Source organism: Poecilia reticulata, chromosome 22 (genome assembly GCF_904066995.2).
Source record: "Poecilia reticulata chromosome 22, P_reticulata-male-v2, whole genome shotgun sequence".
Classification (NCBI taxonomy): domain Eukaryota; kingdom Metazoa; phylum Chordata; class Actinopteri; order Cyprinodontiformes; family Poeciliidae; genus Poecilia; species Poecilia reticulata.
In genome coordinates, this window is record NC_088851.1 from 13958860 (window position 1) to 13985638 (window position 26779).

Consider the following 26779-nt stretch of genomic DNA (forward strand, 5'->3'; position numbering starts at 1 on the left):
TGACAACATAGTGTCATCTAAATTAATACATAGTCATTTGAGAGTTTTTATACCAAGGTTTCACAGATCAACAACCATGTTTAAAGGAATCTGGATTTATTTTCGGCAAAATCCAACTTTGTCCGAATTAAGTACTTTAAATTTTGAAATAGAGTTGATGACTCCTTACAACTGGTGGGATGGCCCTTTAATATACAAATACAAATCAAATGGTAACTTCAGCGTTGTTTCATTTTCGTTTGTCCGTGCTTTTAAGCGGACTTGCAGATTAGTTCCGTTACCTTTTAAACTCAATCTTTGATAGAATTACAATGATATTTTTAGCGCTTTAAAATAAATCTAATGTAAGTTAATAACATGTTTTGTCTTGTGTTTTTGCGTTGATAGTGTTTTTGTTTGATTTTAGACACTTAATACCCGGATTAATTTCTCAGTTGCACCAAATGAACCTTGACGCTTCCTCCGTGCTAACAGACGTGAGGTAAACATGGAGGAAGAAACACAGTCAGAAGTAGAAAAGAAGGTGAATTTAGACACTGAAGAGGGGAACAAGCCCACAGGGAAAGAAGAAACCAAATCCGATACAAAGATAGAGGATACCTTTAAAAAACCGGCTATTTTTGCGGCGCCTTCGCTTGCTAGCAAACGCATAAACAAGGTGGACAATGTGTGTGAAGCTGCCACCGATGCTGCTGCTGGAGAAAATGAGCGAAAAGATGACAGAGATGTCGACAAGACTAAGAAACAAGAAGTTAAAGCGAAGGCAGCTCCTGTCAAAGCTGAGATGTTCCCCCCTCTGCCGTACACAGAGCCCCCCTGGGGGGGTCCTCCATCAGAATCCCCCTACGCATTGGAAATCCTCAAAAACGGCACCATAGTGGACACTGTTACCCTCACCCACCGGAGCTACTTTGTGGTCGGGAGGCTACCTGTGTGTGACGTCTCCCTGGAGCACCCGTCCATCTCCAGGTACCATGCGGTGATCCAGTACCGAGGCCACACCGGGGAGGAGGGCTGCGTGGGTGAGGAGAGGGGCTTCTATGTCCACGACCTGGGGAGCACACACGGCACGGTGGTCAACAAGAACAGGATCCCCCCGAAGACCTACATCAGACTGAAGGTGGGACACGTGTTGAAGTTTGGAGGAAGCACCCGGCTGTTTATCCTGCAGGTGGGTCCTTTTCTACAGATAAGTAATTCCAGAAAAAAAAAAATCATGTAATTTATGTGCAACGCGATACCAGAAAGTCTTCATTCAGCCGTTTTATGATGTTGAAATAGAGAATAACCAAGTGCAGCCCATGATTCAATAACAACAGTAACTATTAGTTGATCTGTGTTTGGGATTATTGTACATACTGATACATTACCTCTTGAATCCAATTAAACCAGCAGGGATGTGCTTAGTTTTCCTATCGTGATTTAATTTACAGTTATTAAAGAACCTGAAATCTGCCCAGTCAGATAACTGACATAATTTCCTCATCTTTAAAGCTCTCTGAATTCTCTATAGTAAATTAAAATTAAACTCTGGACCATCCTTCAGGAGTCGATTATCCAGCAGAAACGATATCCGAGGTTGTCCCCAACTCGAGGTCCTTCGCTTTTCCTCCACAGGGTCCGGAGTCTGATGAGGAAGAGGAGTCCGAGCTGACGGTGACGGAGCTGAGGGAGCGAGCCCGCAAACAGAGAGCAGAGCTGGAAAAGAGGATGATGGGAGACCTCTCTGACGGAGAGGAGGACGAGGAAAATGGCGAAGGCAAAAAGAGCCAGAGAGAAGCGTCAAAGGAAGACTCTGGATGCACGTGGGGAATGGGTGAGTGAATGTGCTTTCTTTGAGTCAAACGCCCCGTCCGCTTCGTTTGATGCTTCTACGTCTATAAATCCATCCCGCAGAAGAGGATGCAGCTCCGGAGGAAGACGAGAACGAGGAAAACCCCTTCTCAACCGAGTTCCACGAAGACCAGGAGGCAGCTTACCTGAAAGACCCGAAGAAGGCTCTGCAGGGATTCTACGACAGAGAGGGTGACTTTCCGCAGAACCCAGCCGCCTCTCTGCCGTTGCGTTTCATCCGAGTGTCTAACCTGGGGTTTCTGCCTGCAGGCGAGGAGCTGGAGTTTGAATACGAAGACAAAAATCACGGCACGTGGCTCTGCAGGATAAAGTTAGTGATCTCACGCACCCATGTCACGAGTTTCCCTAAAAACACCTTTAAGCCTCACTCATGTCCGTCCCTTCAGGCTGCCGGTGGACGACGCCTTGGGCCGACAGCTGGTTGCCGAAGTGACGCACACGGGGAAGAAGAAGGAGGCAGCCGTCCAGTGCTGCCTGGAGGCCTGCCGGATGCTGGAGGCCCGAGGGCTGCTGAGGCAGGAAGCAGGTGAGAGCTCGGCCCAGAGGAAAACATCCGCTGGAGTCCGCTGCTACTGCTGACCTTTGGTTTCAGTCTCGCGCAAACGAAAGAAGAAAAACTGGGAGGATGAGGACTACTACGACAGCGACGACGACACTTTCCTGGATCGGACCGGCACAGTTGAGAGGAAGAGGCAGGAGCGAATGAAGAAGGCCGGGAAGATCGAGGAGCGGACCGAGACCTATGAGTCTTTGGTAAACGTGACGCATGGTTTTACACGCAATGTGGAACAATAACGGAGAGAGAAAAAACTTGGTGTGTAACTACAGACAGGTGTACAAGTTACTTTGGATGACTTTTAAATGTTTTCATCATGCACGTTAAAATTAGATTAATAAAAATATGAGATGCATATGTAGAGGCCAACAAAATGAATTTTCTTATAGACGATGATTGTTTATGTCAGCTTTCATCATTGATCAGGCTGCACAACATGCACTTTTATTTTTTTTAATCACAGTTTCATTTTACACAAAATCCATGTAGTGAATAACTGCCTGAACTTAATTATTTGAGTGCCATCTATTCTGGCTCTCTGTTCCTGTTACATATTTATTAGTAAAATCATGAAGCTCTGACCGAGTTTTATATTGGGTAGAGGTTAGAGTTGTTACACTTTTAACTTGCCAATTCCGAACAACAATTTACCAACAAATTGATTTTTCTCTACTTTCTGTTAAAAAAAATGTAATAGAACCATGTGAACAATAACATTTTTCCTACAAAATAAAGAAACATTTAACAAAAATCCCAAAGCCCAACATTGCCAGATTTTTTCCATTACGAGCTGGAAAATAAATGTTTTTTGAATGTGAATGTGGACAAAAACCATTTTACTGTCATTCCTTTAAAATTCAATGTGAAGACACTAAACACTTTTATTTGCTGTTGCTCAGGTGGCCAAGCTGTCCTCTGTGGAGAAGGAGCTGGCAGATGCTCAGAAAAAGCTAAGTAGCGGTAAAGCAGGTGCGTCCATCTCCACCTGCAGAAAAAACAGCTCCACAGGTGTTTTTAGACTTCCGCTTTGAAAAGCCGTGGTGGTTTTTTTTTTCCCCCCATGTTTCCTCCTTGCAGGCTCTTCGGCCTCCTCCACGGAGGACTCGCTGGACGCCTTCATGACGGCGGTGCGGAGCGAGGCTGCGATGGACGGCGTGGAGCGCAGGAAGCTCCACGTGCACGTGGCCGACCTGCGCAAAGAGGCCCAGCGGCTCCGTAGGCTGGTGGACCTGACTCGGCCGGCGCAGATGCCCTCGCTGCTCCCCGGGTGAGATGTTCTCCCCATCAAAAGCTCAACTGTTTGATTCAGATCTGTTTCTAAAGCTGAGGTTGCCGTGATCATAGTGGAAGCTCAGAGGCGGAGAAGCCCAAGAAGAGCTTACCGCTGTTTGGAGCCATGAAGGGAGGAAGCAAATTCAAACTGAAGACGGGAACCATAGGGGTGAGCGTTCCGGATCCCTCGGAAAAGTCTCGTCTTTGTCCTCCGGTTTCTGCCGCTCAGCCTCTCCTCTCTGCTGTAGAAGCTGCCTCCCAAGCGGCCCAACCTGCCCGCTGAGCTCTTCAACATGAAAGAGCTTCCACCCGCAGGCGAGGAAGAGGAGGAGGACGAGGAGGAAAAAGAGGAGGAGGTGGCAGATAGGAGTAAAGATGACGGAGATGAATGCAGCGCCGCCCAAACCAAATCTGACTGTGAAGAATCCAGCATTCCTCTGGGGCAGCTGAAAGACTCTGAGGAGGTCAAAGGTAAAAACAGCTGTTTGCTCCTGCTTTTCAGACTGGTTCTGACCTTTTCATGCCACTAGGTGGCAGCATTATCTACCAGCCTTCTCATAAAAATGCACATGGTTCCTCTGACCTTCTGCTTTCACTACTTTGGATTTTCCTCAAAGGTAATTTCTAGGTTTTTCAGACACTTTTTGGACATCAGAATAAAAATGTTGTAAAAGAAGAATTTAAAACCCAAAATAAGGATGCTGAACCGGTGATGAACCGAGTTAAGTAGCAAATTTTATCTAGGTGTTTTCCATATCTATAAGTAAAATAGACATGGAAAAATATTTCTATTTCCAGACTTCTCTATCTCTCTGTATAGTTGTCTGTCCTTCCCTCCTCCCTTCTGCTTTTTTTCTTCTTTTTTTATCTTCCTGTCTTCTGTGATCTGATCATTTTACGTTACGTATCATATTCAGAGCAAAAGCTGAAGAAGAGCGAGAAAGCAGAGCCGCAGGTTCCTCTGAAGCCGTCAGCCACCATGAGCCCAGGTGAGTCTGTCGGTCTTCCATCCTGCATTAGGAGCTACTGCTTTGTTGGTTCCCAGGGAACCAGGGTGACTTAACTCTTAGAAACTGACTCAGACTAAACCAAACCTTCAGTCTTTCTTAACCTTAATTTTACAGATCATTACTGAGCACCAAAGGGGAAACTTGTAACAATGACCTCCAGCTGCTCAGAGTTCATCGTTGTGTGAATTTGTTTCTTGTCTGTGAAGCTGGAGGCAACCGTAACGCTGCAATTTCACTCGTGTTGTTCACAGAGTCGAAGGCAGGGGGCGAAGCAGAGCCTGCAGCTGCAGCAGCAGCAGGGCCCAGTCCCAGGAAGAAGAAGAGAGTGATGGGCCCCAGCAGGGTAGGCCCCTCACACCTTCCAATGTGTTAGCTGGGCGCTCAGTATGAACTGACTCCAGTCCTTGATGTGTCTCCACAGCCTCCAGTGCAGCTGTCAGGACAGTATCCACAGGATGACCCTGACTACTCCGTGTGGCTGCCGCCTGCAGGTAAACAACCGGCCGGTCAGCTGACCTTACCCCACCCAGCTCATCAGGCGGCTCTGTGGAAAAGTTGTTTTCTTAAACATTTCTCTAAAACCTCCCTTTAAATCTCTTCCGAGGCTGGTGAGGAAGAAATATGTGGGCTGCATGTCATAAACTGGCCTTTACGGTTTGTTTGTGCCGCCGAGGAATGCACATCAGTTTCTCACGCGTCAAGATAAACATGAATAAAAGGAGTGTTGGAACAGCTGCCAGGCGGGAGCTTTAATTCAGAGATACGTCTGACTGGACGAGGAAGTGATTCACAGCCTCCTCTTTTCTCACAGGTCAGACAGGAGACGGTCGAACTCACCTCAACGACAAGTACGGCTACTGAGGAGGACCGACACAGACGTCAACGAGCAAGGAAGCAGCTCGTCATCGGCCTCGGTGCTGGAAGGGAAGCGGTTGAATTTACCACTTTTTGTTTGGACCAGAGGAGGCAAAGCAGCATCCGAATCATCCTGCTTTTTATTCTTTAGCTGCTCTTCCTGCAAGACGAACACACCTGACACCCGGTCTGCGCCCCGCTCCCGTTCGGCTTCAGTCGATCGCTGGCGTAACCTTTAACCACTTCTCCCCTGCAAAAGGGAGGGAGTGTGTGTATGTGTGTCTGAGGAAGAGAGGGAGAGCATAGCAGCAGCTTTTCTGACCATCTGGACACTTGGATGGCGTACTAGATGAAACGTAAGCTGATAATGACTCAAGCTAAGTGGAGTGTGTGTGTGGAGTGTGTGTTTCCGTGAGCGTACCCACACACACACACACAGTCCAAACCCAACCCTCTCGAAGTTCTCTTTTTAACAAGATTGCCTCTGTGAGAGCTCGGTGATTCCTTTCTCTGTGAAATCCCACTCAGTGTTGTTTTCTTAAACTGCAGCCACACGTCCCACCCTCTCGGCTACTGTCTTTTAAACACAACAATAATAAATGGAAACTCTATTTTGTAAAATAATAAAGTAGTACATAACTACAAAGAGCAAAAGTTTTTGATTCTGTCAGCTGGTGGTGAAAACAATCTGCTCATATAAGCCGTAGTGCAAGACAGTCGAGAACATTTTTGAGCAGTTCCGTTTTTGTTTTGCATAAATTCGACTTTTATTTTAGTTGGTTGCAATCTTCTGTTTAACCACCAGGTGTTAGTAAAGGGATATTTCATATGAAAAGTGGAGATTCTGGAGAATCAAAGACTGTTTGTTTCATATGCATGGTTCCTCTGCGGTATGGAATATAATTTAATTATCTCTCAGAAATAGGTAGTCTTTGAATGTTGAGAAATATTGGATTTTCTCTTTTCTATCCTCTAAAGGTTTAATGGATCTGTTTGTTTGTCCCTCCACTCATTCAATCTATTCCTCCATATGTTAATCTAGTTTCTCAGCTAAATAATCATCAGCTTGTTCATCTGTTGATTCTTCATCATTCATCCATATAGTTTTATCCCCTCAATCCTTTTGGTATTCATCCATCTATTTTATCAATTTTTTTCTATACATTTAATTCTTTAATCAGTCCATTCTCTCCTTTTGTCTCATCCAACTAATCAGTTTTCCCCTCCATCTATCATTCCATCCCCTCATCCTTTCTGACATACCTACATGAAGAGTGAACCAGTTAAACAGTTATGGGTTTGAATCGCAGCCTGGAGCTTTTCTTCAAGGCGTTTGCATCTCTGGGTACTACGGCTTTCCTCCAGACTCCAACAACATGACTAAGGTTAATTGGGTTCTTTAAATTGCCCTTTGGTACGAGTGTGTGCATGATCGTTTAACCTGTGTGACCTGTCCAAGGTGTACCGCTCTCACCCAATGACCGCTGGAGATAATCCGGTTGCCCCCAGCGACCCTGCAAGCAGGTGTAGAGGACGGATGGACTACTCCTCAATTGCAGCTGCACGTCTCAGATTTTCCACATGTGGAGATTAAAGCTTTTGCACATTCTTTACAAAATAGCCGAAGCTCAGTCAGACCGAGTGGAAAGCGTCTTAACAGGAGTTTTTAAGTCATGCCACAGATTCTATCACATAAATATGCTTTGATCTAAACGTTTCCATTCTAGCTCTGGCTGTATGTTTAGGGTTAGAAAGTGAAGCTCCAATCTCAAGTCTTTGCAGCTTCTAACTGGTTTTCTTCCTGTATGAAGCTCTAGAAATGTTCCTAAAAACCAGAAGTCTGCAACCTTTACAATCCAAAGAGCCATTTTTTTACCGTCAGTCCAGCTAAAGATAACTTCAGAACTATAAATGATCTTTTGACAAAAAAAAAAACTTAAAATTTTCAATAAATATCTTCTATAGGAAATGTATTTTTATATGACCACCAGTATGTAATTCCTTGACTATAAAGTAAAGGAAAAACAACTTCAGCACAAAGATGATGTACACATTTTTTTCCTATTTGTGGTAAACGTAAGAAAGCATCTAAAAAAATATATTACTGGTAATTTTAGGGTTACTCTTGTTAAAATTTGATGACATCTTTCCACAAAAAAACCCCCGAAAATGTGCTTAAATTTGCATTTTTTGTAATATTTACATTTCAAAACATTACATTTTTCATTTTAGCCAAAACTATGAAGAGCCTGCAAAGCCTTTCCACAGACTCTGACCAGCTTTAGTGTCTCTGCTGAACACAGCATACTCATGGCATGATGCTGCCACCACCGTGTTTCATAACAGGGCTGGTATGTTCAGGGTGATGTCCCGTGTTCCTTTTCTGCAACACACCTCCGCCCTTCTTCCATCCGTCTCTTCTGCTAAACAGAAGACTAAACCGTGTGAATAATTTTGCAAGGTGTTGCTCTCCTTTAAGCACATTATGAAATAAAATGACATCACCTCACAAAGAAGAGGCCACAGAGCATTTATTGGATTGTGTTTTAGTGCAACAATGGACGAAAACATGTCACAATGTTACATTCATTTCGGCAAAGTCTTAGTTACAGCGGTGACGCGTTTGAGCTCGTTTCAGGGCGTGGGGAGTACCTCAGGCCTTAATATAGCAGGAATGTCATTTCAAGGCATTAAGTAATCTTTAGATAGACCAGTGGTCCTCTTCTACCTAGAATGTAACCGAGGTACATTACTGGAAATAAAAAATAAAACTGAAATGGCACACTACGAGTAGGCTATCCAGAACAACAGATTAGCCAAATGTGCAGCAACCCTACAGTCATAAATGTTTCCCCCAGATCTCGGTTTCTGCAGAGTTCTGGGATTCATGCAAGGAAAGAGAATACGAGGAACTCCCGACAAGTGACGAGTCGTCGTCATCGAGAGTCGACTATTCAACTACGGTCATACATGTTTGTTATAGCGTGACCTTACAGTACGGTGTTTGCAGCCACACATCCAGAGAAGTAGTTTCAGACAGATAAATGCGACCGCCATCTCAGTTTAACACTAACAGGATAGAGGAGTCTTTTTTTTTTTTTTTTTTTTTTGTTTAGATAGGAAGAAACCCTGTAACCACTTGATTGTCTAACATGCATCATTCCCTTCTGTGTGTGATCCAAACAGTCTTCAGCAAGGTTAACCCCCTTCTTGGTCCGTGTTTGTGTTAACGAATGATCCTGAATTACAATTATACAAAGTGATTTCTGCCGAGTCGTGTCCTGGCTCCGGCAGAGATCCAAGGGGCAGGGAGGGATTACCTGAGAGTGCAACAGTTCCACCTTTAGATTAACACCTTTCCGAAGCTCAGTTCTTCACGTGCCACAGAGTTTAGAAAAAAAAAAAGAAGAAGAAGATGGTGAAGCGGGGCGGGTCGGAGTCTGGTGGAGGTGGTGACGACGTCTGCTTAGGAGCAAGGAGGGTCCTCGGACGGAGTCAAGGATCTACAGGGGGGCGCTGTGCTCAGGGAGCGGAAGGCGAAGATGGCGGGGTCGTAGGTGTACCTGTGCGGAGGACGACTGCCGGTAAGATTCTAAAGACAGAAAAAAGAAAAAAAAATGATTCATTCACAAACAACAGGATTAAATGTTTCTGATTCCTCTGGAAAAACACTTTTACTGATTTTGTTTCAATCTTGGAGGAGGTTTAGGGACAATAATACTTTCCCCACTTGCAGAAAGCACCCTCTCTCCCCTCACCTCCACAACCCCTCCTTTCTAAAATTAGCCAGTCATTTTCCTCCCCACAGGAAACGGCAGGAAATTACTTTGTTGGATTTGGCAGTGAGGCTGCACTTTCTCTAGGGCTGCGGCGAGCCGATTCCTCACAGAAACTGAAAACTGAGATGGATGCATCGCTGTGGCCGACTGGTTTCTCTCAGATAAATCCTTCGTAGTGAGGCCACAGGTGTAGCTTTATAACTTCAGCCAACGGCTTCAGGGATCCAGCTGCCGTAACTCAGCAACAATTCCCACAACCACAGGAGAGTTGAATTGTGGTGTTGATTTAAGCAGTAAAAAAAAAAGGGAAAAGAAAAAACAAAAAGGAAAAAGTGAGATGTGGGAAACTGAGAACATAAAAGCGAACACTAAAAAGATCTTCTCCATATGGTGGCTGCAACAAGTCAGCCACAGTACGATGAGGTAATCAGGACATTTCTGAAAGTCCGAACAATTTTGACAAAACTCAGCAGAGGCAAAGTCTGAAACTTCTAAACACACTGCAAACATTTTCTGATTGAACATTCCCATAAATCAGAACTGTAAGAAGGGAAACCCAAAAACCCAGATACCCCACGGGTATGTTTACCCCGCAACACTCTGTGTTGCACTGACTCTTCGGCGTGCAGGCTGTCACTGAGTGAAGACCCTTTAAACTGAACTATTTTACTATCAGTCCAGGTGTTCACATTTTAGAGATTTCAGATTTAAGTGAAGGACTCAACATTTACGAGAGTTAACACATGGAGACTGCAGTTTTCAAAATGCTAGCCTCGCTAACAAATGATGGTAATGCTAGCTTGAAATGTGAACTCTGCTTCTAAATCAAATAACAAACGAACACTCAAGACGGAAAGACAAGAAATCATTTAAATGCTGTCCTTAGGTCTTATAATATTTGTTCATAAAGAGAAATCCTAATTAACTAAGTTTGTAAAAAAAACAAAATGCATCTGTAGAAATTATAAGATTCTGAAACAAACACTTGTTTGTTGCCTTTGCAAGATTGAAAAGAGAGGACTGACATTATAACTTCAGGAAGGTCCCAGAATATTTCCCTGCTGTGCTCATGGTTGAATACCGTAAGAGGAAACAGTGCTATTGCTTTGACTCCCAGCAGCCCGGCTATACTGAGAGTTTACTTCTTGCTCTAAATATAAACCTATTCTGATTATAAAACAGCTTCCAGGATGTGATCCTTATCTGGTTTTAGATATTGATGCTCTCTTTGCCTTACTCACGCCGTAGTTGAACAAAGTAGCTGTAAAATCTTCAGGTTATACAGTGCTTGCGCAAGTATTTGTGTATTTAAATTTAAAGTGGTTCAGCTGCACTGGTCACCCCCTTCAATGTGCTGTCAGCTCCCAGATCATGAGATCCACTGTAGCATCCAGGTCTGACATGATGCTCTGAACCAACTGCGCTTCTGCAGCAAGTTGTCAGGAGTGTGAATTGTAAAATGACAAAAAAAAAAAAAAACAACGGTCAAAAATTTTTAAATATTCAGTTAACGAAACCAAGGCTCGCGATGTAGAAAGCTGATAGGAATCCATTTCAAAAGATTTGCAATTGGAATTGCAGGGAAATGTGATTCTACCAACTATTGATTCAAGGGGTTTTAAGAAACAAAAGCATGCCACACTTTTCAGATTTTTACTTGTAAATACTCAGAATGTCTTATATCCTTTTCCTCACTCTTCAAAATTATTTGCTACTTTGTTTGGACATAAGGTCCCATTAAAGTATGTCTGAGTGAAATGTGGCACTTTTTACTCCTCTTGTTGGTGGAAAGTTTTTTTTTTTATTACAACAAACTATACATTTTTGTTAAGACCTGCATCACATCCTTGTAATTAACCTCAGCCCAAACTGCAGTAATGCTGTGCAGCTTGTTCTTTTATCCACTGCAACCATAACGGCACCATTTCCTTCACTTCCATCAGTTGTCTCTCGGCTCAGCTAAAAACGTCTCATGGCGGCCGACTCCAGACGCCATCAGTTCTGCTTCCAACATGGTGTCCCGTTCACACACACACACACACACACACACAAAAAACAGTCAGAAGCAGCCAAATCTGTTTTCCAACTGACCCCTCCTCTTCATACACACCACTGCCGACCTCCCTGACCCCTGCGACTACTCTCATGCTTGAGTTGCTTGAAACGTAGGAACGTAGGGCCCCATCAGCTCCAGTGTCTCTTCTGGTCCACAGCCAGGAAATCGAGCGTTTGCAGATAAAAGGCGGGGAAACAGATGAGTGGCGCGCACAAAAAAACTGTTTCCAAGCAGCTCAAAGACTTGCTGTGTGCAGCTACAAGGAAAAAAAAAAAAAAGGAAAAATCTAAAAGCTGGAAAGGTCCCAGTGCATGCAGACGTCACCGACATGGACAACACAACCAGTGAGAGAGAATGAAGGATAATGAGTAATACTTGTGTGTTTCAGTGGAGCTAAACAGATCGCAGTCGGCCCAGGCTATAAATGGAAAATGACTCCATCCCTGGAAAAACACCACAAGGGAACCGCACGCACTCCACCTCCTCTTCCTCCTCCTCTACCTCTCACCGCCACTCACTCAAAGATCATCCTCGCTTTCCATCTCCACACACAAAGCTGGCGTGCACGGAGCACACGAGCTGCAGCCACAGTTGGTGTGTATACATAAACAAGAGTGTGATAAGGCTCCACTGACACTATCCCACACAACGTGATAATAACGTCACTTCTCTCAGCACACTGCGCGTCCTTCTGGAGTGGGCTGCTCCGCGCCAAGAAGCCGAGGCTCGTTCCAGTCGAGCTTCCCCTCAAACAGCAACAACAACACACGAAAAACAGTTTAGTGAAGATGTTCTTCAGATCCATCAGGACATTTTTGCTAAGCTTTCAGCGCCCTCTTAAAGCAACTAAGCCGGGGGAAACGAAGGTCGCTGGGTGTGATAAACCTGACGAAGGAAGCTTGAAAGCATCGCTGCGGTGCGGCGGCTGATGGTGCTTTCAGATTTTCTGCAGCTAGGAGGGCATGGGAACAAACGTCAAGGCCAGATGCCGTCCCAGTGTGGAGTTGGATGGCGATCAAGGAGCCGGCCACAGGACCGGCTCGGCTGTTCACAGGGCAACGGGGCAACCTTAGCCGTAATGAGAACCACCATTCTCTGCATCCTGCTCGACAGAGTCCTTCCTGCTCAACCTGTGCCTGCGTTTACATTCACCTGAAACCAATTCATTTGCTTTCAAAAATTAAACAAAGAGGGCATAGTGTATGTTTTCTTGTAGAGAAAAAAAAGGGCTGCACTGTCAGTGTAAAGCGGAGGAAGAAATAACTTGATAAGCTGGTTGTGTTGTGCATAAAAGCACATTAACCTGCTGCTAAATGAATCACAAATTAAACAGTGCAACACTTAATTGTAGTTCTGTTGATAAAAAGACATTTTGGTCTGCTTTTAGCTTCCACACAGTGACTTTCAGTTTTTTGGTGAGCAGAAAAAAATTCAAAATCGGAATGTTTGTCATTTTTTGGTGAGAGCTAGAAAAATGGAGGTGCATCCTTTAAGCAGCTCTCTGGCACTGAGCAGCAACAGGTGGGGGAGAGGCAGCACCGCACTAGTCTCTGATCAAGCCGCTATGAAAAGTGGAGCTGGGATTTAGAGCATTTTGAAACCTTAAGGAACAAATCCCAAAGATAATCGTTTACACAGAGCTGCAGCCCCTCTTGAGAGCAACATTAAAGTTTGGTAAAATGTCAACGCAACCTTGTAAATATACAATTTTGACAAGCGATCACTTTTTATCACTACTAACTCAAAATGAAAGTAGAACAATGTGTAAATCACTACTTTGCTTTTCCAGGAAAGTGTGCTACGTTTAGTGAACTTCCTGCATAAACACCCTGATAGATCACATGTCTGTTTCTACAATTTTATTTAGAAAGAAGATATGTTTCTTAAAATTGAAATTCCAAGTGATTTGAACATGTAATTTAGCTGGAAATGCCTTAGTTTATGAAAACGTTGTTACAAGAAACTCACCCGAATCTTCATTGTCCGCGTTTTCCCTCCACAGTTCTTCTTAAGCAGCATTTTCTGTGGAGAACAGACATGTTCAGCAGCACGAACAGCTTTCTGAAAAATGTTTTTTATACATACATACATACATAGAGTGAACTTAACATAGAGTGGACCACAGAACACTACTGAATACAGAAGATTTCAGAACATTTCAGTCGAGAAATGAGAAATCTTAGCATGACAAAAGGGTGAATCAGGATGCAAATCCAGCTGTCTGACTAAAACTATCACTCGAGGCTTATGCAATATCCTGTCTCCCTCTGCCCTCCATGTCCACGCAGCTCCACCATTCTCAGGAAAAAAAAAGGAAAAAAAAAAAAAGACACACAGTGGGGGTGGAGGGACCACACAATCATCGAATTGTGTGAAGTTTGGGGAGGCAGCTTCCAAGAACCTCGGGAAAGAATGGAAACACAAGACTCCTGCTGCTGTGATGTGGGACAGAGAGCTGCCGTCCACTTGCCCCCATCCTCACCTCACGCCAACCCTGATCTATTCTGTGTCAGTGGCACAACTGGGAGAGAAGACCACCTAAACGTGAATGTGGAAACAGAAATTAGGCTCCCTGCCAGGGTTTCAAAATACACTCTTGTACATTTCTACGTGGATTTCACTCAGATGTGATGTGCGGCTGTGAAATAAGAAGTTACTGGTTTGTCACAACAATCTGCCAGATTAAGAGTCACAATTTACTTTAGTTCAGGTGAGCACCTGGTTTCATCTGGGTTCCCATATTGTGCATTCATATAAACCTAAACTTTGCCCACTTATCAGGACACGGTTTTTATTTCGTTTTTTTTTTTTTTTTTTTTACATCATCACCTTTTTTAATAAATGTGTCTCAACTTGATTAGTCTTCTATCCAAAACAGTAAAATTATCCTATCCTGCAAAAAGATTCACATTTTGTCACGTTACAACCACAGACATTTCCCCATTGTGAAACGCGGTGGTGGCGGCATCATGCTGAGGTAACGCTCTCACAAGGACAAAAGCTGGTTAGAGTAGATGGGCTGACGAACGAAGAAATACTAGAAGCAGAAAAAACGTTGTTGTGCAAAAACACGACTAAGGTGAGATGACTACTTAAGAAATGTCATTTAGGGGTATGTGAGTGATGAGGCTAAATACAAATGCAAGACACATTTTTCAGATTTTCACTGGTAAAACATTTATGCTATTTTGTGTTGGTCATCATCTGTCAAATAAAATCCCAACAAAAACATTGAAGTTCATGGCTGCAATGTAACAAGAAACAATCGAAACAATCCTCCGAAAGCAAAGAGTTTAGATAAGAGATTGATCTTCGTGCAGGAGTTATACGGGATCACATTTCAGCCAACCTTAAGTTAAAATCCAAGCGATGTAGTCTTCAGTGTGTCTGTGACTATGGCCCAGCTGCTGCTAAGAAAGTATGAACGCCCCCTCTTCCAAAATAAATCACACATGTTCAAATGTTTGTTCGCAAGAAAGAGGCAAGAACGGTCAGTTTGGTCCAGAAATCTGCTCGGCTCTTCCAGCGGGTTCTCCAGTTGTGGATCAAATTTCAAGCCTACGACGCCTTGCTTTGTCTCCTAAAACACTTTTTTTTATATTAAACGTGAGCATCAAGTGTACACTGTATATGACCTGCATCTGGCACGCAAACTGCTGCTCTTCCACAGATAATTACACTAACAAATGGTTCAACCTCATCTGTGACGTGGATTATCGAGGGATTAGTGGGGACTTAAAGAAAGCAACTCGCTGACCTTTTAACCTTCCTTTTCAATGAAATTATGGCACGCATAGATGCAGCATTTTGTTCTTGCTGTGGCCAAACTCTTTGGGGACATGTGTAAGAAAATTACCAAAAAATATATTTTTTAAGCTTTGCATATTTTTCTATTTACCTAGAACAATTATCATATGAAACTTTTGCTTTCTTGCACCAAATTCTTGAAATTTGCCAACCCTTAACCGCATTTTTTTTTTAAACTCTGTTCTCCAGTTTCTCCTGCAGGACCGTTCATGTAAAGGGTTAATCGAGGGAAACTCCGGCTGAGTCTGCTTGCTACCTCTGCAGGCCCCCTTTTGTATACCCAGCAGCACCTCCCATTCCACTTGACTGAGCGTGCACACGCTCACAGACACACACGGATACTTGCAAAAGGAGCAGGAGGATGTGCACATGCTGGCTGGATGATGGATGCACACACACTGTTCGATCAGCACTGCCCACTGTCTCCCATCATCTGGTCTTTCTCTCAAAAAAAAAAAAAAACACACACAACGCATGGACATATGGAGCCCTGAAACCTGCATCTCCACCCCCCCCGCCCCCCCAACCCCCCACTCCCTGCACGCATACTGTCCCGTCCACGGTGTGGGCCAACAGGTCTACTGGATTTTAATGATTAGCGGACCAGCTTCTCCATGACTCATTAGCGGCTGTCGTTTTTCTCGTTTATTTAATCTTCTCCTTCTGCCTCCCACCCCTTCGTCGTTTCCCCTCGCTCACCAGCCTTTGTGAGAAATGAGGGCGGACATCTGCCGTCCGTCCCTCCCTCTCCTTCATCCCTCTCCAGCAGGACCACCGAGGTGGAGAGTGTCCAGCTACGGAAATGGAAGGCTTTCTTTGCATTTTGTGCTGTCCTGCACGCTAGTGTTAATATTATTCCTTTAAAAGTTTCCCTTTGTGTCATAACACGTTTCTGCGGTATGCTTAAGAACAGATAGAGTATTTTAAACATCAAATGCCAGCATTGATCCCGGTACTACATACAACTTCTATAATTCCCACTGACAGAGTGGTTTTTATTTTTATTATTTTAAAAAAAGAACAAGCCAACACATTGGTTGAGTCATTGTTTTCTCTAACAGACAAATCATCTTCCGATCAAATGAGTATTTTTCCGTTAAAATATGTTCGGACTACTGTTCTGTTGTCCATCCTTTTTCTTCCTTCAAGTCTGTCATATTTTCTTTGCTTAGACATGAATGACTTATTTTCTGCCAGCGTGTAGCAACCTCTGCACTGGTGGCAACACAGTTCTCTAGCGTTCTTCTCAGGAGGAGATGACCTTGAACCTCCAGAAGTCTCCATCACTGCTGACTGAAGCTTTCCACTTCAAGTCATTAAGGAGCCAGAAAACTGTTGTATTAGTTATCGGTGATACTCTTTGCAGCTGTTTCCTCCATGGGAGGCCATTTTAATGCAAAGAGATAATGGCTGCAACTCCAACTCTTGCTAAAACAGTGTGCTCCTTTTTTTTTTTTTTTGAAATCACCGTCAGTCTGCTACCTCGATTATTAGAGCGATTTCACAGAGATGAAGCTTTCTCAGCTTCACTTGGAATGACAATATATAAAATCGGACATAAAATTGAGCAAATAATGAAAAAGATCATTTTTAAGTTTTACTTTACATTAAAAGTTTGTTTATTTAACTGAAATAAACAGAGTTTTAAAAATAATAATAATTATTAATGTTCATTTTCTGTCAAACTGAACGCTTCGCCTCTGCAGTCCAATTTAAAAGTCTGAATTTGAATTAAAGCAGAACTAATAGCACAACTTAACATCTCCCTTCAGAAATACATATAAACGGTATGCAAAATGTTGTATTGACTTCAAACCGAAGGTGCTGCTCCTACTCATTACTGACTTTCTAAGACAGGTGCTAAACACCTATAAAAGGAAATAAAAGCTACGCTGAACCACAACTAAAACCTGCAAAGTTCCAAAGTAGCTTTCCCATGTGGTGAGTAATTTGTGACAAGAAACAAGCAAACCGTTTCTCTTCTGCACTTTGTAATTCTGCAGAGTTGGTAGACTTTGGAGGACAAATTGGGAAACTAACCTGTTGCATTTTTTCCAGGTCCAGACTAGGTCTCCCCGGTTCTCCGCTGTAGCTGTGCCGATACTTTCTATAAGGTGCTGATTGGTCGAAGTGGGTCAGGATGATGGGCCGTGCGAGTGGCTGAGCCACCTGGAGCTGAAACCTCATTGGGGGTGGTTTCAAGTTGCGCGGCGGGCTGGAGCTGAACAGGACAGGGCTGGGAGAGGCAGCCAGGCAAGCGGCACCGGGCTCAACCAGAGGTCTGACCGAGGCCGGGGGCGACCGGCAGCCACACAGGTCCCGCACTTCTTCATCGCTGGAGGGGCTGCTGTGATGGTCGCCGTGGCGTTGGGGGAAGCCGGACACCCACTTCCTGTTGTCGCCGCAGCTGATCCGCTCCAGCTCTTCCTCTGATGAGTGACGGTCCAGATTGGCATCTAGTAGGAGGCGGAGGCGTCGTAACCGGGCCGGAGACACGGGACCCTGGTTGTGCTGCTGGCTGGTGGCCAAAGGGGTGAGGGCGCAATTTCTCCGTCTCTCTGAAGATGTCAAAGCAGGAATGAGCAGGAAGAATCTCAGTCAGAGAAAAAAAAAAAAACATCCAAATGCAACTATCTACGTGCATTTAGTAAAAACAAGCCTGAATTATGTGAATCATTATTTACAAGAAAAATTATTTAGATGGCTCATGTACCTCTGTCAATCTGTGCGAGCTCCTGGTTCTCGCCTTCTGAGTCATCACTCTCCCCTCCCTCTCCACTGCCATGATAGGAAATCTAAAAAAAAAACAGCAAAAACAAAAACAAAAAAAAAAACATCCAGCTTGTTACATATTACAGTTAAGTAAGGTAGGCGACTACTACTGTATTACATTATTAAAAAATAAAGTTGCATTTCTTCTGCTGGAGGTCTATAACTGGACCAATCAAAGCAATTCATTCTACTCATAATCTCATAGTGACTAGTAAATTTCCAGTAAATTTCTCCACATTTTAGTACTTTTACACACTGGAGCAACATGGTCACCAAAGGAGGCTGTGTCTAACAGTTTTAATTACAAAAAGCAACAAAATCGGCGGCGATTATCACAGTTTTATTTGCAAGGACGCCATGTCGGCCATTAGCTCTAACGTCATTCCCAGATCAAAAATCATCAAGACAAACAACGCAGGATTAGTAACTCGGTGTTAAGTAGTCCCAGACTAAAACACAGAGCAACTGGAAAAATTAAAAGTGTACACAGTACACCTTCATTTGCAGAAAATGTTTGCATACATACAAGCTGCATTTTAGACACGTGAAACAATGATCTTTCTTTGACGGTTTTAATGGTTTTTTTTTTTTGTTTTACAGCAATAAATCTGCAACAGTTCATGTCGAGCTCCAAACAGTGAGAACAAAGCTGATTTTATTCTACAATAAAAATAGACACATAAAGTTGAGTCATCCTGTTGACCAACTGCAGACTTTGTTTCCCACGACCTAGAGAGCCCTGCCTTAAAAAAGATTTAATAAAATCTTCCTCCTTTACAGCAGCAGAAACAATACAGATAGCCTGCAGTATGCAACGCTAAGAGTTAAGTAATGCGCCTCACACTCAGTAATTACCACTCAGAGGCTTCGCTGAGCAGCTGCCATCTGTGCATGTGTGTGTGTGTGTGTATATGCTTACAGTGTGTAAAACACACACACACTCTTCGCTCTGAAGCTTCTCAGAACGTGTGAAAAGGGGGAACAAGAGCCAAAGCTCCAAATCCCAACAAACCAAAGGCTGTATTCAAATGATATTAAAAGGAAATTCCACTGTTTGGTTTAGCAGCCTCTTCGGCAAAGCTCTGTTTCGACAGTCCTGCTGCATCACGAAGCCAAAACTTCCCCGTTTTCATGTCTGAAATCAGATTTAATATATTTTGTATGCAATCACAAGAGAAGATGGAAGACTTACTACGTAGTGAGTCATGTCAGAGTAAACCAAACAACAGATCACAGTTAATTGATCATCGGTTTGGATCAAAATATACTTAATTAACTCCCTACTGATGTTCATGTCCTAATTATATACGTCAATAGGCTGGAATGTCCAGAATAATCAACTGGACTGTATTTCTACAACCGTCAGGCTTTTCTGAGCCAGACGGTTCAAGGGGTTTTGATCAAATTTTAAAAATGTAAAAAAATTACTCTGAGCAACAACTTCATGCAGCGAATGTCTTTGCTAAGTGCTATTAACTATTGTTGGCAATCGTCAATGAAACTGCTCAAATTCTTATTTTCTAAGAAACAAAAGTGCAGGAAAGTAGCAATAAAACTACAATCATCCCTCAAATACTTATAGATGTCCTCAAGAGACACATGTGTATTCCCTGAAATGAGTTCATTTTTTTTCTACCATGTTTAGCTTTTGGAGCTTCTGTCTGGAAACTTCTCCACAGAGCGATCACTGTCCCTCTGACAACAAGTTAAGCTGACAGTAATGATTTGGCATTTCCTTCGCCCCGGGAGTCGTCACCTCAAAGGCTGCTGCTCAGGGATCAGAGGACCCTTGTGTAGGACACGGGCGTATGTCGTAGCAATACTGTGTCTCTGACTCTAAACTGGACCAGCTCACATGTAGCCATAGTGAAAAACACACTGATGGACCAAAACACAACACTAAATCAACATAAACGGGAGTTTAAGTCGGTACACAGACGCACTGCAACTACATGAACAGCCAGTGAGCTTCGCTCCTGCATATTCAAAGTAGGTTTCTTGACAATGTGCCGTTTTGGACTCTTTCCTTAGTGTCTGTTGTATATTTGCAGCATCTGACAGAAGGGATTGTTACTGTGGAAGAGGGAACCTGAAAACTTTGCATGTGTTTTTCTGTGACCCACATCTGATAATGTTTCTGCTCTGGCATGGTTTCACAGTTTGCTGCAACAAAAAACAAGATCCTGCCTAACTGACAATCAGCTTATGGTTAGACAGGTCGTCTGATGGTAGATATGAAAAACAGGTGAGAAGGAAGTATCTTGTTCAAACTCTACTGTAGTGCTAAAGCATTTTAGCACACAAAATATTTATATATTCAAAATTAAAAGGTAAACTTTCAGCTGCTGAAGAGATGCCTAGTAACTCCATTGGGGTACTATGCATCTATTGTACTAATTCACTACAAAAAGGAGCTCTTGTGTTATATAGGCTCATACATTCACATTTTATTTCACACTTTTTTCTTCCACTCAACTTTCTATTCACAAGCTTGACTACAGCCAGCTTCTTTAGCAATAATCCTTTGTAACTTACATTCTCTGTGGAGGGAGTCAAGTCAGCCGTCTTTACTTTACATTATTTATGTACATGTGTTACTGGATAATAAAGCAATAACATTGGAAAAAGTATATTTAGAAAAGTAAATGATTTTAATTTTTTTTCATAGTCAAAAGCACAAAGTTCTACATGACTAAGCGTGCAAAAGCTGTATTGTGACCCAAAGTTCTCAGTACTTTAGTTCGTAGCAGTCAGAGGGATGTTTTGTACAAGTTTTGACTTCTTATGGTTTAAAGAAACCATAAGAACCATTTACTATTTACTTAATTCTACCACTGAGCCACATGGCAACCCAAAAAGAATATAGATGGTATTTAATGATTTCAATAGCTAAGTATGCAAGACTTTAAATTATTTTCTTAGAGAATCCAATTTTGAGAAAAAAAAACCATGAATGCCATTTTCCTATTTTCTGTATCACCAATTAAATGTTTAAGGCCCAGAGGAATAGAAACCGGGGTCTAGATATCCTTCTCAGATGAATATGACACTAATCTTTACAAAGTTAGCACTCACTTTTAGTTCAGCTTCCTTTTGGGTTCTGCAGATGCAACAAAACGCAGAGACAAAATGACAGCGTCAAATATAATAACTGAGACGGCGTTTCTTGGCCCATAACAATTACTTTCTTCGCCCATCCTTGTTTAAGCTTTAAACAGACTTCTCTGATCTTTATATTTATTCATATTAGACCTTCATTACTATTTATTTGGGCAGCTAATTGCAGAGTACTGTAGAGGTCAGACAAAAAATGGTGGACGGAATAGCAGATTGGATGAATTAAGCGTTAAAAAAACTACTTTTTATTTATGTACACTAACCTGGACAAAGAGTTGTGTGTTTGTGTGTCTTGAACAGTTGAATGAAATCCTTGTCAGCCCCCTGCATCACTGAGCAGCTTGCTAAGCTGGATCAATGGCAATGTCAAAGCGTACTCACACCACCCAGTTCACACACATATCAGCTTTGCTCCGTCCTTCCAAACTGACACGGACACTGCCTCACGAAACACACCGGTACAAGGTCAGAGATGGTCGATTTCTTTTCTCTTGCACACATGAGGATTTTCAAGTTAGGCCGATTTTTGATCACCTCGAGCGCCTGGGTTGCTGCACGAAGACCAAACTCCAATTTAAAATCTGTGTGCAAACCAGTCCTCAGAAACAAGAGAAGAAGTCTAGATTTCAGAGAAGTCTGACTTTGGTTTGCCATTTTTAGCAATAAGCAGCCACGTTTAATGAACAAGATGGAACGACATCAAAGAGAACCTGCTGTAAGCCATGCTGATTTAAAAAAAAAAATATGGGCTCACTTAAGGAGTAAAACTCAATCAGTGAAAATATTTGAAAAATGTGCTCGCTTTCTCTGCTGGAAGTAATTTTATAAAGTACCAGATAAAAGGCCAGCTTTAGTGAGCTCTGCATGGGCAGAGCAACCTTACAAACTGAGATACAGCACAGATCACAAGGATCTAATGCTGCTTCAGATGTTCTTCCATGCAAATCAGCCTCCAAGAAACTGCTGCACATGTGCAACAGAAGCAGCAAAGAAAGAACATGGCACAAAGTTGTGATACAAAGCTTGAATATGTGGCTCCTGAGTCGAAGTGCAGATAAATAGTTTTCATTAAGATGCTAACCCCAGATCAGGGTTTATAAATGTACACGGGAATAAAGTTTTGCTGTTTAAACATTAACAATTGATGTTAATTAATTGTTAACAAACTGGCTCCTGTTCATGCCGTCTACTGAACTGGAGATTTTGGTTGAATTTATACAAAGGAAACATGGTTGGACTTTCTAGAATTCTCACAGCAAAGTTTAGGTTTGCTACTGTATAACCTGTATATTTGCAGTCCACACTTTAGACAGACTCGAGTTGACTACACCATGCAATCGACTGGGTCTATTCATTAATGTTTGAGTATGAAAACATGCAATTGAAATAATTGTACCGACCGTCACATTGGTAACATCAACCTATTTTCCTCACTCTTTTTTTTTTTATTTTTGTGAAAATTTGACTTTCTATAAACTTCACTGAAATCATTATCCAGTGTGGAGGTTATGGGCAGTAAGAGTAGCCCAACTATATTACATTGGCTAACTATTACTAACTGTATTGGCAACAATTGGCTAACTATATTACGAGGAAGCAGAGCGTGGATATATTGGATTTGAAATGCAATGGTCCACTAAATATTGCATCTATGCAGTCCTTGACAATGGTAGTGCTTCACATGCTGATTTTACAATGACCACTGCAGTTCAATATAAATTGGTCTCCGACATGTCCTGGCAACTGGCTAATAAATAATGACGGCAGCTATAGCATTCACGTTTGCATATCGGATTGTTTTGTTTTATATCTTAGCAAACCTGTAAAATGCTTCTTTGTTCCCTGCTTATAAAGTTTTAGGAATGACTTAAACGTCAAGATGTTGAGGTTCAAGCATTTATACTGTAATTTATTAGTATTAAGATAAACCCAAATCTCACTACCCATTCCTAATCTACTGGCTGATTTTATAGCAGCTGTACAGGAAGCAAACAATCCGGCCATGGACTTATTTATTTTTTTTCTGTGTGTTTACACTTACAGCCAAATTTTGAACAATCATTACTATTTTCCTGTGCACAGCTTGCAAATCACATTATTGCCTGTGTACATGATGTAGCAAATCTAGAGTTTCCCTAACAATATACATGTTTTCAACCCACTGTAATGCAATCAGTCCCATTTGACCGGCTCTGGACTTTGCTATTAGAATATATTACAAGTCAATCCATCAATCAGTCACAGCAAAGTAAACTTGCTAATGTTAGCTTAGCACTTTAGCAAAGTGAATAAAATTGTTAACTGGATCAAATCATGATCACTACTATAGATATAAGCATCATGTCTGGTAAAACATGGTGAAGATCATTGGTGAATAATTGTAATACTAATGGAAGTCAACTTTACTGCTCTGAAAATCTATGGGGGTTTTTTAAGCACAAAGTAAATGTAAATCATCCTTAATTAACAATCAGATATGAAAACTATATGAGCATATGCCTCATTTTTAAGGAGTCAAATCTCCAGGGCACAAAAAAAGCCTGCATGAAAGTCATAGCTTAAAATACTAAAAATGCCAGAGTCAAATGACCCCATGAAACTATATTTCAGGATTTTGTAAACATGAGAAGTCCATTCTTATCTACCCTGTAATTCCCAAATTAATAAACATAAAGTAGGTTGCATGGCAGCACAGTGGCCACCGTGCAGCGAGAAGGTCCTGGGATCAAATCCCAGGCTTGGAGTCTTTTTGCATGGAGATTGGGTACTCTGACTTTGTCCCACAGTCTCAAACCATGACTGTTAGGTAAACTGGTGACCACACCTAAGAACAATGTGAGCCCTGTGATGAAGTGGTGGTTTCCACATTGTACTCCATCTATTGCCACGTGAGCCAAGAGCATCCCAATGAACCTGCATGGACAAGAACCTACACTTTCTTAGCAATGCTTAGTAGTCTGGCTTTTCCTAGTCGATGCCAAGTTCCTGTTCTCCTTGAGGCCTGATGTACTAAATCAATTTTACAAAGGCCAAACATGATCAAATCTACTACAGCCTCTTAGATAGTGGCTGCAGTTTTGAATCTAACAGGAAAATAAAGGGATTAACAAGATTATCTCCATTCATTACTCACATCAGAGTAATGTCTGTAACGTTTATCTTTTTTATTCAACTTGAAAAAAGTCCATCAATTTCCATGCCGTGAGTGATGCAGTTATACACTGAAAAATGGAACAGTCAATAGTTTTGATGTAATTAACACATTAAAGATTAGAAAAAGTATTTTCTAATCAGAGCCTGTCATGGAAAAACTGGCTGAGTGACTTTTAAAAGTCATTTGGGTACTACAAAGAAGTGGTAATTTACTCGCTTTGATACATTTCTTTGACCCAATAACGACTCACAGCATAGTGCTCAGTAAGATTTTCCCAATCATTGTATGAATCGTGTCTCTGAAAAAGGTCAAATAGTTTAATGTGGTTTGCAGGGTACTGCTCTAACTGGGGGAAAAAAAACTGTTAATAAGCCAGTGTGTCCGTTTGTGGACAAAATGAGGGGGTTGTTTTCATAATGATCTGCATTGGAGAACTTCATATTTACCATCATCCAGAGGAAAGGATTATATCACTGAGTGGTAACACATAAACATAAACTAATGTGGACAATAGAGGTTGCACGTTTTCAGTGTCAGTATCCTCGGCTGGGCCTTTGAACGGGAGCAATTTGGCACAAAATGGCAGCCATGCGACCAACATACAGTCGGCTGATGCACAATAGTATAGATGGAGCAAGTTAGTGACCCATGCAGGACACCATTCACTCGTCTCCTAAGTAAAAAAGGGGCATTATGCAAACTGAGCAAGCAGTGACAAAGGAGAGCACGTACGTGGGTTCAGCTGTGGAAAATTGTAGATGTTGGGATAATTATGGCTCAGAGCAGTTTTTAAAAGTACTATGTTTGTTTTTTTTAGTCTGTCTGTAGATCCAAATTGTTGTTCAATGTTTGTCTCGAGACGTAGAGCAATTATAGAGCCTGAAGAAAATGAGTGCAAATGTGTTACTCTCCTCTTCTCCTTCACTCACTCACACGCACACACACACACACACACGCACACACACAGACAGCATAGCATGAGTAAAAGCTATATTATCCACATCTGGAAGAGTTGAAAATGCCTTCAAACATGGCACTGAATGAGTTGTAATGAGCTCAAAGGCAGAGAAAACTACAGATTTGAGAACACACTAAAGTAAAACAACAACAACAAAAATTACCGAGGCAAAATGGAGAACTGAAAAGGAAAGAATGGTAATTAACTCATTATTACCCCTGACAGGAGTCATTACAAGGACTTCAATCTGACTAAAGTAAAGCCAAGCTGCACCCACTCAGGCTAATGTCTTTCTCAGATGTTTTCCCTGCAATGACAACCATGTTTTCTAACAGAAACTGATTCCAACTTACCTTCAGCTGGAAAGGATGGATTTCATTGAGTGAATGTCTTCTCAGCTTTTTCGTCAGTGTCTTTAGCATTTTATGTAAAGCAGCTTATGGTTATCACCAATAATTAGCTACTTTGATGTCTTTTAAATGACGATTACAAGTTCATTAGCTAACCTGAGCGACCTACAGAAGGCATTTTTACTTGAAAACCTACTGGTTACGACAAAATGTAAAAAAATCAATCTGAACTTCAGGTTAGCCGATGTCGATAAAGATGTTAAACCGAATTTAGTTAAACTGCGTAGATGCGTCTTGTGTTCATGAGCTGTACGCAGCAAACTACTTCTTTACCACTTCATCTGAGTTCGTATGCTCCAGGTGGGTTAACATGTTCTCCTCCGGAAGCCTTCTTTTACTCTAACACAGTTTTAACTCAAAGATGTTCCTTTAAAAATAATAAAATAACACCAAACTCGCTCGCATTCAGACACGCACACACTCTCACTCTCACACTCACACACATACACACAGCCTGACTGATCATCGGACACACAAACACAGAAATCCTGCTCCGGCTCTAGCCGTAGTGCACGCCGATTGGCTAAGTGTTTTTCTACGGGCTCGTAGTGTGTTGTGATTGGTCCACACTGAGCCAATGGGCGGAGCTAAGAGTTAAAGCCACACTGCGGAGAGATCCCTGTTGACATTTTTAGTTTATGATCATATAAATGACATAAATTAATACATACATTTAAAAATGGTAGTTAAATCAAAAACGATTTATAATTAATATAAGTCGATAATAAATAAACAAATAAATAAATAAATGTTTTTCTCCTCAAATACTTTCAGTGTTTTCAAGCCCTCATTTATTTTTCTTTAAGTAACCCAATCATAACTTTGAAGAGCCTCTTTTATTTGTGAAGCCTTAATGACAGGGAAGAGCACAGTTGCGCTTTGTCATGCGACAAACTGTTATTTACCATACTTCACTAGAAAGTTTCAGATAAACAGAAAAATTTTTCCCAAGAAAAATTAAGATGGTCCAATAATTTTTCTTATAACAAAATAGGTCAGCAACCTACATTTTCAAATTTCATATGAGAGAACTCAGTAACAGGTGCAATTTTATTATTGCCTCAAACCAATGAGCTAGAACACCCAGAACACCATTAATTCTATTCACATCTACATTTCAGTATGTAGTTGTATATGAACCTAATAAAATTGGGTTAAAATATATGTAAACGAGTTCAT

At 42.0% G+C, this 26779-nt stretch overlaps 2 protein-coding genes across 3 annotated transcripts; one reads left to right on the forward strand and one right to left on the reverse strand.

Moving 5' to 3' along the window:
* Positions 1 to 431: 431 nt before the first annotated feature.
* On the forward strand, positions 432 to 6193 carry slc4a1ap (solute carrier family 4 member 1 adaptor protein). The gene is made up of 14 exons (XM_008399676.3): positions 432 to 1171; positions 1618 to 1816; positions 1897 to 2025; positions 2104 to 2164; positions 2241 to 2380; positions 2447 to 2607; positions 3310 to 3379; positions 3488 to 3677; positions 3755 to 3851; positions 3931 to 4153; positions 4600 to 4671; positions 4944 to 5035; positions 5114 to 5183; positions 5504 to 6193. The coding sequence occupies exons 1-14, from the start codon at positions 488 to 490 to the stop codon at positions 5551 to 5553; spliced, it is 2238 nt and encodes a 745-aa protein (XP_008397898.3). The 5' UTR covers positions 432 to 487; the 3' UTR covers positions 5554 to 6193.
* A 1867-nt stretch (positions 6194 to 8060) lies between these two features.
* On the reverse strand, positions 8061 to 26091 carry LOC103458685 (uncharacterized). Of its 2 annotated transcripts, XR_014085803.1 has the most exons (6): positions 25544 to 26091; positions 17903 to 17984; positions 17230 to 17747; positions 13351 to 13404; positions 9374 to 9554; positions 8061 to 9139 (listed from the first exon to the last, which is right to left on the reverse strand). XR_014085803.1 is itself a non-coding variant. In XM_008399675.3 (5 exons), exons 1-5 carry the CDS (start codon positions 25610 to 25612, stop codon positions 9014 to 9016), a joined length of 849 nt encoding a protein of 282 aa, XP_008397897.1. In that variant the 5' UTR covers positions 25613 to 26087; the 3' UTR covers positions 8061 to 9013. The 2 variants fall into 2 exon arrangements, 1 of the variants encoding a protein (XP_008397897.1); XM_008399675.3 differs by lacking the exon at positions 9374 to 9554 and having other exon boundaries at positions 25544 to 26087.
* Positions 26092 to 26779: the final 688 nt, after the last annotated feature.